The sequence below is a fragment of the Rana temporaria genome, chromosome 8, assembly GCF_905171775.1.
Source record: "Rana temporaria chromosome 8, aRanTem1.1, whole genome shotgun sequence".
In the NCBI taxonomy this organism is placed as follows: domain Eukaryota; kingdom Metazoa; phylum Chordata; class Amphibia; order Anura; family Ranidae; genus Rana; species Rana temporaria.
Window position 1 is genome coordinate 151,199,610 of NC_053496.1, and position 12,440 is coordinate 151,212,049.

The window sequence follows — 12,440 nt, forward strand, 5'->3', positions numbered from 1 at the left end:
TTCTGCAGCCGGCCAGGTTACGTGCTTGGATAAGGGGTCTGGTGTGGATTTTTGGGGGAACTCCACGCCATTTATTTTATTTTTTTGGGGTGGAGTTCCCCTTAAAATCCGCACCAGACCTGAAGGGTCTGCAATGAATATTTGAGGGGAACCCCATGTCATTTTTTTTTAAAATTGACGGCGGGGTTCCCCTTAATATCCATACCATATAGGTATGGATATTTAGGGGGGGACATTAGGGGGGGCCCTACGTTTTTTTTTTTTTATATGAATGAATTCTCTCTGAATTGCCGGGAGCCGACAATTCATTATAGCCGCGAGTCAGTGTTAAATGACTTTTTTTCTTTCAGAAATTACACTTTGTGCAGGGACAGTTCTAAGTACGGGAAACATGCGCTATTTCACATGCATACTTTACACCCCCCTAGGTACGAAATTTAAAGGAAAATTTCACTTTTATTGTTTCACTTTAAGCATTATTAAATTCACTGCTCCCGAAAAAACGTCAGTTTTTAAAACTTTTTTTTGCATTGATACATGTCCCCTGGGGCAGGACCCAGGTCCCCAAACACTTTTTAGGACAATAACTTGCAAATGAGCCTTTAAAATTAGCACTTTAGATTTCAAACGTTCGAGTCCCATAGACTTTAACGGGGTTCTAAAGTTCACACAAACGTTTGGTGTGTTCGCAGGTTTTGGTGCGAACCGAACAGGGGGGTGTTCGGCTCATCCCTAATTGTGACATCCGAGATTTTCGCAAATAAATACTATTTTTATATAGCAACAATTATGATACTTTTTTTGGACATCGCTGCCTAAAAGCCCCTTTCCATAGCATGTAATTACAGGCGAGCAGCTCTTTCATCTCTGCTATATGTGTCTTTTCCATATCGAGAAGGATTTCCTTTCCTCTCAAGGCCCGCTTTATGCAGACATCATTCTTATTATGCCACAGAACACACTAGAAGAGAGGGAGGTGAAGGGTTCCGACAGCTTTGGAAGCATTGAAGACATACAATAAATTGTTTGCCATCCCCAGAACCCTTGGAAGTAGTTTGTGGCTGGGAGATGGCAGATACTGTAATCTTCAGTGACCTCGAGGAGTCTGCTTCTCATGCCTCTGCAAACTTGTGGCGCATGGGCTCCCTCATTCTTTAAAGCCTGCGAAAGGACCTGAGAATACTTGGCATCAAGGAGAAGGATCATTATTGGTTGGCAAATCTCCTTGACCACCGTTACAAGGGGAAAGTCTTGGAACTCATCCTGTCCCCACAGAGGGGGCAGAAGATTAAATCACTTGAGGACACCTTAAAGAGGAATTTATGTAATGCCTTTCCCAACTCTGGTAGGTTACAGTCTGGTGGAAAACGCAGTTTTGAGGCTTCTGTTAGTCAAGAGAGGAGCAGTGGAGAAGTGGGTCGCCTCAGTTATGCCTTTCAAAATTATATTAGTCCTCGAAGCCCAGGGCTGTCAGCTTCCCATCGGAATCTTCTTCATCATATGGTGGGAGATTATCTAGGGGCGAAAACAGATATGGAGAGCTTTTCAGTTGGCGATCCACTGGGTTACTTGTTAACAAGAATAGACCACTGGCCACAACTTTCCCAATATGCAGTAGAACTGCTGGGCTGCCCTGCCCCCAGCATGCTTTCTGAATGGGCATTCTGTGCTTCCGGGAGGGTTTTGACAGATAGGAGAGCGTGTCTGTGCACAGACTCTGTGGACTGACTGACATTTAACAAAATTAATCAGTCCTGAATTATCAGCAGCTATCAAACCCCTGATGCCAATGTCGCTGATGAAGTGCTTTCCGAATCCCAAATATCTGAAAGACTGTCTAGGCTACCTAGCTTTGTGGAAGAATTTTTTTGGTGTAGGTTTCATGTGCACAATTAACACCCAAAGACAAATTTTTCCACACCTGCTTGACAGGTGAATATCATTGCAATTTTTGACAGCAAGGCCAATTCTTGCTTTCATCAAGGGTACCTCTTTAGGGTGTAATAGTGAGAGTCCCTGTCTCTGGGAAAATATGGTTAAAAAGGACACAGAGTTTGTATGTCTGCTGACTGCAAGGATACAGAGGATAGATTTTAAATGGAGAAAACAGCTCTGTCCGCTTTCCCCAGAGTTTGCCATCTCTGGATGGGTCTCTGTAGTTTTGTCACGTACCTGGTAACAGAGCAGAGCCTGACATGCAGGGAGCAGCTACTCTTGCTCCTCTGACTCTGGAACCCCTGGTAGTGTAGACAGGAAGTGCAGGAGTTCAGAGTCGCACAAGCGCCTGGCAGGAACGCTGTGCAGGAACTGTGCAGGTGGTCTCCTGTAGACTCCAGGGAGATATCAGTGATGCAGGGAACAGCAGGATAGTAGACAGCTGGAGCTTGGTGCAGGTAGCCGGGATCAGCAGGGTGACAGGTAGCTGGAGCTTGGTGCAGGTAGCTGGGATCAGCAAGGTGACAGGTAGCTGGAGCTTGGTGCAGGTAGCCGGGATCAGCAGCAGGAGGGAGGTGTACTGTAGTGCTGGTACAGGCAGGGTCAGGCAGGCCGGGTTGGACACAGGCGGCGGGCGGATCAAGTACAGGGGAGAAGCAAGAGTGGAGTCGTGGTTCAGGCCGGATCAGCAACAGGCGGGCAGCAAACAGTTAGGAGGAGAAGGCAGGAGCAAGGTCAGACAAGCCAGAGGTCAGGGCAGGCGGAGGTCAGGGTGATCAGAGACAAGCCGGGTTCACAGGAACAGAAGTCAATCGGGTAGCAGGTATCAGGTGGGTAGCAGGAACGCTGAAGACCGAGCAGCAAGAGGCTACAGGATGAGCCCCATTAAATAGCCTGAACTGGCGCCAAAATGGCATCAGCACGTGCCTGCGCGCCGTTGCCGCGATTGCCCGTGCGTGCCGATGTGCCGCGAACGCGCGCTCCTGTGCGTGACGATGCGCCATTAGCGCCACCTAGTGGCCTGCCTCGTCTATGACAAGTTTGGAGTCTTGGGTGGGGCGGGATCTCCAACCCTGTGTCCGGGTCTTGTGGACAGCCAGCAGGGTGTGTGCTCAGGTGCACACAGCCCATATAACGAGGAGCTGGTGAGAGCAGTTGGGGGAGGAAGGTGGAGTGTGAGCAGCTTGCTTCTGCTGTTTGAAGGCAGACCTCTGTCAGGAAGACTATCTGTCCTGTGGGAGACTGCAGCCTGTGAAAGGGGGATTCCATGCCCAGTGACTGGGAAAGGCTGGCCAGCATTGAGAGACCGGGAAATTAAGGAAACCAGTGAGTCCAGAAGGGTGGAAAGAAATCGAGAAGTCGGTTGGGAGCAAGCAGGGGTACTGCTGACAACAGAGAGCCAGGTGGCTGGGTATGTTTTTATTTATGTCTGAATGAAGTTTAAACCCCTGCTTGGGATTCCTGGATGGACTTTTGTTTTGGTTCTTCCATTTAATAAACGCAGGCTACCAGGCCCTTGACGATAATGCCTGTGTGATATGGATTCACTACACAAAAATAACTTCTACCATTGAGCTAAACACCCCCATTATCACAAAGGCTATGGTGTGAAGGCACCCCTGACACCCCAAGACAAATTTTTCTGCAACTGTTTGACAGCTGCATATCATTGCAATTTTTGACAGCAGGGCCAATTCTTGCTTTCATAGGGTTACAGTGTAAAGGCACCACAAACACCCAAACACCATTTTTTCTGCACCTGCTACTTCTATCCGTCTGTGAAAGAAACCAGAATTTATCCAAAAAATCTCTAATCTTGTTTCGAGTGCACAAAATTGTGGCATCATTCTACAGACTGGCTCCCCTAGACATTGGCCCAGATTCACAAAGCATTTATGCCGATGTAAGTGCAAATGTGCGCCGTCGTATCTGTGCGCCAGACAGACAAACAGATATGTGCCTAAAACCAGGCTACACACCGCCGACGTAGCTTGCTCACGCCGGCGTAGGGTGGGCGCACATTTAGGCTGGGCGCATGGTGCCACTCCCATTGATTAGCCATTCAAACATGCAAATGAGGGAAATACGGCGATTCACGAACGTGCGTGTGCCCGGCCCATGCTACGCGAGATGCGCGTATGTTGTACGTCCAGCGTAAAGTTATTCCCCGTAAAGGAGGTGCAACCCGGCAACAGACATGCACAGGTCTGCACCAGGGAACACAAGCCGGCGTATTGTGCTTTGGGCGTGTGTCTGGCTGGGCGTAGGTTACATTCACGGCGTACACAGTGATCCGGCGTAGCTTAGGAAGTTTTGCCGGCGTAGTTGTGAGCAGGCGCATGGGGTTGCGTCCATGTCACGGCGCATGCGCAGTTAGTGATACGTACCTGTCTGGCGCTCGGCCCATCATTTGCATGGGGTCATGCCTCATTTGCATGGGTTCACACTCACTTCCAACTACGCCGACGTGCGCCTTCAAAATCCACGCCACGCTGGCGCAGCGTTGGGAGCACAGACTTGCTGAATGCAGTGCTTGCCTCTCTGCGCTGCGTTGGCATAGCGTACGGTGGTTACTCTACGGCGGCGTAATGTGCGCCCACACTCTGTGAATCTGGGCCATTGTTTGTAAAATAAAAAAAAATCTTGAATGAAAAATTTCATTTTTTTTGGACTTTTTAAATGTAATTTTTACTGCAGTGTGTTCTTTATACAGTACAGATATGTCACTTTATAGGCAGACTAAGGAGACCCCCAGGCAGTATATTTAAAGGAATTTTTCATTTTATGGTTATTTCTCATTTTGATGGTTTTACTTTAAGAATTAGTAAATCACTGATCATTTAAAAAAAAAAATTGTTGATACATGACCTCCAGGGCAGTACCCGGACCCCCATATCCACTGTATGCCCAATTACTTGCATATAAGCCTTTAAAACAGGCACTTTTGATTTTTCCATTCGGGTCACACTAGACTTCAATGGGGTTAGTTATTCGGTTTCCGAACTGTTGCAATGTTCGAAAGTCTGCTGAGAACCGAGCAGGGGTCGTTCAGCCAATCTATACTTACCAGTGAAGGAGCAGCGGGGACAGTAAGGTCATTGCTCCGCTTTCTACTTGTGGGTAAAATTGTATGCAGCATTATTGTATGCAGTATTGGCTCTAAGTGATGCCCTTCTTTCTTTCCCAATCTGAATTACAGGGGCTTAAAAGAGGCCTACATACCTCCTAACTTTAGAACTTGAGAATGAGGAACTTCAGGAAGGAGCTTAGAGAAGGCTTCTGTTGGCTCTGCAGTACATTAGAAATGCTGGCTGCCAAAGAGGGGCAATCTTGGCATCTGGGAATCTGAGAACCCCACAAGAGATTGGGGTAGGCAGTGTTGCTCATCTTCCTTTAAAAAAGTAATTAGTTATCAGTTACAAATTACTTGTCCGAAAAAGTAATTGAGTTAGTGACTCAGTTACTTCTTAGGCAAAGTAACTGAGATTTTTTTTTTGAAGTTGAAGTCGGAGAGCACCACAGAACATAACTGATAGTTCTTGTAAAGCTTAAAAGACTCCAATTATCTGTCTACATAACAGCCTGTTATATATTTATAAAACAGATAATTGGAGTCTTTTAAGCTAATTACAAGCAATATCAGCAGTCAGTCAGCTCAGCCAGTAGCACCAAGTTCATATTTCGCCACACCAGGCCTTAGGCCTGGTGTGGCGAAATATGAACTTTGTGCTACTGGCTGAGCTGACTGACTGCTGAATCTGATATTGCTTGTAATTAGCTTAAAAGACTCCAATTATCTGTTTTATAAATATATACAGGCTGTTATATAGACAGATAATTGGAGTCTTTAAGCTTTACAAGCAATATCAGGCAGTCAGTCAGCTCAGTCAGTAGCACTAGCAGCACAAAGTTCATATAATTTCGCCACACCAGCCTTCACACCATCACGGCAGGTAGTGTTGTGCCAACCTTCAGGTTCATGGGTTCCTTCTTACAGGATCCTCTTACCTGGACCTATAGAAGACTCTGCCAGAACTTTTCGTGTCACTGTTGTATTAGTACACCAAAGCCTGTATCCCAGAGCCCAGACCTCCAAAGAGAGACATTACAGGCAACCTTGTTCTTCTTTACACGAGGCCCGGGTACCATACAATCAGGCGTTTAGTATTGGCCCGAGGTATGGATCCGGTTGTATAGCTCCTAGGTCTCCGCAGAACCATCAACAGAGCTCTCTTCTTAGCACATGTTCAACGTGACCAACCACCTTAGACACTGGCAAGCATATGCTCTCCATATGGGAGGGGGTTATATAGGGGAGGAACTTAGGGTTGCCAGTGTCCAATCACCTGTGGTGACTATCTAACCCACCAAGTAATTATCAATGGCTCTGTGTCCCGTGATGTATGAACAAGAAATTACCACTTTACTCTGTACAATCATTGTGGGCAATACATTTGTAAATTCCCTCCCCCACTCCGGCTCCCTAGTTCCCAACCCGTCATCCCCTTCCTTCCTCTCTTCCCTTCCCTGTTTTCCCCTCCCCCTCCTTTTCCCTCCCCTTGGGTGTTGTGTGTTTTTTAAAAATGTTGTATCATTTTATATGTAATAAATAATATTTTAAGATACTATATGTCAATGTTATCAGTACCGAGACAGTCCAACCCGTCCTCTTTCTAGGTGATCACATACCGGTTAGGCAACATCAGCAACTGCCACCAGGTGTTCACTTGGTCCAATTTTTTACATTTGTAAATATAATGAAAGTCAAGTCAATACTGAACATCAGGTTCTGGTAAAAATAATATTTCATAGTAAATGATACTGCTAAATGATTTCAATGGCATGTTAATAACCACACTGCTTGCTTTTATAGGAAGAGGTTCAGAGGTCCTGGCCATGGCTCAGTTATATCAGGATGCTTCCATTAATGGGATAGCAGCGGATATAGTTGGACCTGCACCTGCCCAGCAGGAAGATCCGGGACTGGATGGTGCTGATGAACAGGTTAGTTATGATTGACATAGTTACCTATTTGCATAATTAGTCAGGCTAAAAAAAAAAAAGATACATACACATCAAGTTAATAATAGAAAAAATTGAGTACGGCACCAATGAAACTAAAATGATAAATAATGATTACAACAAGTGCAGCTCCAAAAATTTGTGAATAACTAATAAACTGTGAAAAAATGGGGTACAAAGGGCGCGACAAGTGTAAATAATGTCCATATAATCACCAATTGATAAAATATCAAATCAAAAGTTCAAATAAATGTAGATATAAAAATAGCAATGGAAATGCCGTGTTCCAGATTTATGTTCCAACCACCGTGCTTTCAGAAAGTGCAACGTGCATAATAAAAGTGCTTCACACAATGTGTCAATCAAAATGCACTCACCATATATTTGCGGCTATAAATGACCCTCAAGCCTGTAAGGGGTTCTTTCAAGATCCTTCCTAATACGATATCCCCCAAGTAGGACCTGAGTGTTTCCAATCTTCAATCTAGGAAATTCAGAACGGCTCCACCACAATGAGCCGCAAAACCAGAGATAGTGAAATACCGCTTTTATTATAAAAACTTCCAGGGTAAAACAGTGTATACAGACAGGTAAACACACAGCTATGAAAGGAGACAGCGGCCAGGCTTCTCACTGAAAGTGTTGCGGGCCCCCGGCGTACATCTGAGCTGTTAAAACTTACAAACGCATAGCTCCAGTGTGAAGGCATGCTGTGTCAAATCTCTATGCATTTCACGTGTCTCGTGTCCTGATGACGCAAGACACGTGAAATGCATAGAGATTTGACCCTTGGCCTATCCTGGACTTTTTGCACCACCATACTAGCTGAGTTCTGTTCTCCACCAGTTCCTGCACCTGTCTTCTGAGATCTTCTCGCAAGTCCTGCTCAGCCTATCGGTAGCTGGTGCCTCTTTGTGCCTTCCACCCTCTGTCCCGGGGGGGGGGGGGGAGTGCGCTTAGTCGCAAAAGTGAGCCGCTCTCTGCATCTCAGCCTCGGTGAGTATTCTTTTCTGACACAGGGTGTGAGCTAAACACAGCACATGACCATATGAGGATATGTTAAATACAGCTAATACAATACATGAATACAACAAAAGAAGGTGGTGTCTCCACAGACAGCCAGTCAGACATTTGTATTCTTTCAAAAGAACCAATCACAGACATGTATGCATTCAAATAGACTAGCAGTGACGTGAACTGCTTCCAATGATGGGGAACCGTACGAAAATTATGGCTCAATGGGCCATAATTGTCCATATACCGTATTTTCGGACTATAAGGCGCACCGGATTATAAGGCGCACTATCATTGAGCGACTGTTACTTCTGGTTTTTTTCCCATACATAAGGCGCACCGGATTATAAGGCGCACGCATTAAATGAAACAAAACTCTGATAAGTCAAACTTTATTCAACTCTTTTTAACTCTTTCAAGTCTTTAAACTCTTTCACAATAACTCTCAAGATTGTTCAGCGTTACACACATAAAATACAAAACAATACACTGACTTTTCTAGTTTATTTCCTCGACCACAAATCCATCAAATTCCTTCATCTTCAGTGTCTGAGTGTAACAGTTTGGGCGATTTCGGCATCAAAGCATGCCCGGATCCCTCTCATCATTATCATCACGTTGCTGTCACTTAGCTGTTAAGTGATGATTCCAGCCTTCCCGAAATCTCGGATGACACTGGAGACTGATACCTTTGCCCAGACATCCACGATCCACTGGCAGATAGTGGCGTAACTTTCCCGGCGTTGCCTTCCTGTCTTGGTGAATGTGTGTTCACCTTCTGTCATCCAATGCTCCCATGCAGCTCGCAATTTAACTTTAAATGACCTGTTGACTCCAATATCTAGCGGCTGGAGTTCTTTGGTTAATCCACCCGGAATGATGGCAAGCACCGAATTAGTTTTCTTCACTTGGGCTTTGACAGTATCGGTCAGATGGGCGCGCATGGAGTCACAGATCAATAGGGACGGAGATTTGTGGAAAAAGCCATCCGGTCTCTTGACATAAACCTCTCTCAGCCACTCACCCATCTTCTCCTCGTCCATCCAGCCCTTTGGGTTAGCCTTTAAAATTACGCCAACCGGAAACTTTTCTTTTGGCAAAGTCTTCCTCTTGAAAATTACCATGAGTGGTAGTTTTTGGCCATTAGCCTGGCAACTGAGAACTACAGTGAAGGATGACTTCTCGTTTCCTGTAGTGCGTATAGATACTGTACTGGTCCCCGTTTTCTCAACAGTATGATTTACAGGGATATCAAAAGTGAGGGGGACCTCGTCCATGTTGGTGATGTGTTCTGTCCGGATCTTCTTTTCCTTGATCTTGTTCACGCAGTAGGTGCGGAAAATGGCCAGCTTTTCTTCATAATCCTTTGGCAGTTGCTGTGACATAGTAGTTCTTGTGCGGATGGAGAGATTACGCCTTTTCATAAAACGGAAGCACCAAGAGGGACCTCCTCGAAAGTCCTTAATCTCCATGTCGCGTGCTATCACTGTTGCTTTGAGTCGAATAGAGACCGTAGAGACGCTTCTACCTGCGGTTCTCTGTTCAATAACCCACTGTTCAATTTTGTCCTCCAACTGTGGCCATCTCGCTTTGTTCCCTCGGAAACTCAGTTTGGTCTTTTTTACCTGGTGCAGGGTATCTTCTTGCTCCCTCCACTTCCGTACCATTGATTCATTAATGTTTGAATTCTCTCGCAGCTGCTCTATTTCCATGTTGTACTGCGTGACTGATAGCTTTGAGTTTGAAATCTGCTTCATAAGCATGTCTCTTAACATGAATACGTTTTGTGGACAAGTATCAGTAGTCACAGGCACCTCACCCCAATGATAAGAAAAAATGAGAAGGGGGGGAAAAAAAGGGGGTAACCAAAAGGACCCCGGGGCTTTTGAACGGTGCAAATAGATAATCAGACAAAATTTGATTATAAAATTAGAAAATATAATTTATTACACAAATAATTAATATGCCATAAATACGATAAATTTGAAATACATCTCGATTAAATACGTGATATCAAGACGAAGCATTGTTTAAGTCAGCTCTACATGTTTCACTCCGACGAGTTTCTTCAGGAGCTTTCAGACATACAATGCTAAATATCAAAAGAAAAAACAACAAGACATATAATTAAATGACTGTTGAAAACAATCATTTATATATCAATACATTTTGGTAAATAATGTCAAAAAAAGGGGAAAAGAAAAATATTGATCATGAATACATCAGTTATTGTAGATAATGAATGCTCAAGGATCTCAACTACATATAAACAGGGGCCAAAAGTAAAAACAATAATATTTACTTACCAAAAAGGTAAAACAGCAAAAGACAGCAGACCATACAGGAAGGAACCTCAGGGAAAAACAGAACAGCTCAGGAGAACCACAGCAGGATTTTAAGCCATTAATAGAATTAATCTGAAAAATCAGGAAAGCACAACGTGGAAACACATATGCAAACTACTCTCAGTTGTATTATGCAACAGTGGGTAAAGAGAATATACACTCCAAAAACTTGTTATAATGAACAATATATGTAATATATATACCTGTCAATAGTAAGCAAAAATGCCTATTGTCAGTAGAAAACAGTCTAATGTTTGCCATAGATATGGATTGAAAGAGGATAAAGGGGAAGGAAGACACTCTCACAGCCCCTCAAATGACCTGATCAAAAAGCGGCATCCGCTCTGTTAAGAAAAAGGGGAGAAATAAAAAAGTATATTATAAGTAAATAGGGATAGTTCAGTGCCAAAAAATGCACAGAACAAACAAATCCCTAATGCTCACAGTGTGTAAGCACAAAGCCAAAAAGCTTGTAAGGTAAATACCTGATTAGGACAAAGTCCAAAGATGAAAAGGCAGAGCCACCTAGATAGCTGTGCTTGTGTGTTTTTCCCTGAGTTCCTTCCTGTATGGTCTGCTGTCTTTTGCTGTTTTATACCTTTTTGGTAAGTAAATATTATTGTTTTAACTTTTGGGCCCCTGTTTATATGTAGTTGAGATCCTTGAGCATTCATTATCTACAATAACTGATGTATTCATGATCAATATTTTCTTTTCCCCTTTTTGACATTATTTACCAAAATGTATTGATATATAAATGATTGTTTTCAACAGTCATTTAATTATATGTCTTGTTGTTTTTTCTTTTGATATTTAGCATTGTATGTCTGAAAGCTCCTGAGAAACTCGTCGGAGTGAAACATGTAGAGCTGACTTAAACAATGCTTCGTCTTGATATCACGTATTTAATCGAGATGTATTTCAAATTTATCGTATTTATGGCATATTAATTATTTGTGTAATAAATTATATTTTTCTAATTTTATAATCAAATTTTGTCTGATTATCTATTTGCAAACCGTTCAAAAGCCCCGGGGTCCTTTTGGTTACCCCCTTTTTTTCCCCCCCTTCTCATGTCTCTTAACATGTCCTCTTAACCAGTTCCCGACCACCGCATGTACATATACGTCCACAATATGGCACGTACAGGCACATGGGCGTATGGGTACGTCCTCGCCTATTAGCGGGTGGGGGGGTCCGATCGGGACCCCCCCCGCTACATGCGGCGGTCGGGTCCGCTCGGGGAGCGATCCGGGACCACGGCGCGGCTATTTGTTTATAGCCGCTCCGTCGCGATCGCTCCCCGGAGCTGAAGAACGAGGAGAGCCGTGTGTAAACACGGCTTCCCCGTCCTTCACTATGGCGGCGCATCGATCGCGTCATTCCCTTTATAGGGAAGACACGATCGATGACGTCATTCCTACAGCCACACCCCCAAACAGTTGTAAACACATACTAGGTGCACCCTAACTCCTACAGCGCCACCTGTGGTTAACTCCCAAACTGCACCTGTCATTTTCACAATAAAGAATGCAATTTAAATGCATTTTTTGCTGTGAAAATGACAATGGTCCCAAAAATGTGTCAAAATTGTCCGAAGTGTCCGCCATAAATGTCGCAGTCACGAAAAAATTGCTGATCGCCGCCATTAGTAGTAAAAAAAAAATAAAAAATAAAAATGCAATAAAACTATCCCCTATTTTGTAAACACTATACATTTTGCGCAAACCAATCGATAAACGCTTATTTGCGATTTTTTTTACTAAAAATAGGTAGAAGAATACGTATCGGCCTAAACTGAGGAAAAAAAAATGTTTTTATATATGTTTTTGGGGATATTTATTACAGCAAAAAGGTAAAAAAATATTGCTTGTTTTTCAAAAATTGTCGCTCTATTTTTGTTTATAGCGCAAAAACTAAAAACCGCAGATGTGATCAAATACCACCAAAAGAAAGCTCTATTTGTGGGGAAAAAAGGACGCCAATTTTGTTGGGAGCCACGTCGCACGACCGCGCAATTGTCTGTTAAAGCGACGCAGTCCTGAACTGTAAAAACACCTTGGGTCTTTAGGCTGCATATTGGTCCGGGGCTTAAGTGGTTAACAGGAGCCATTTTTGTATAGA

At 43.9% G+C, this 12,440-nt stretch overlaps 1 protein-coding gene across 2 annotated transcripts in view; it reads left to right on the forward strand.

The window, feature by feature from the left end:
* The window catches only part of UNC93B1 (unc-93 homolog B1, TLR signaling regulator), a 259,616-nt gene that overhangs the window by 38,030 nt on the left and 209,146 nt on the right, over nucleotides 1-12,440 (forward strand). Inside the window, exon 2 of one of the 2 annotated variants that reach the window (XM_040320883.1) lies at nucleotides 6,809-6,939. In XM_040320883.1, coding sequence (XP_040176817.1) covers nucleotides 6,832-6,939 — 108 coding nt within the window. In that variant the 5' untranslated portion in view covers nucleotides 6,809-6,831. Of the gene's footprint in view, nucleotides 1-6,808; nucleotides 6,940-12,440 lie in introns of those variants that run through there. The other variant, XM_040320884.1, reaches the window with a different exon arrangement.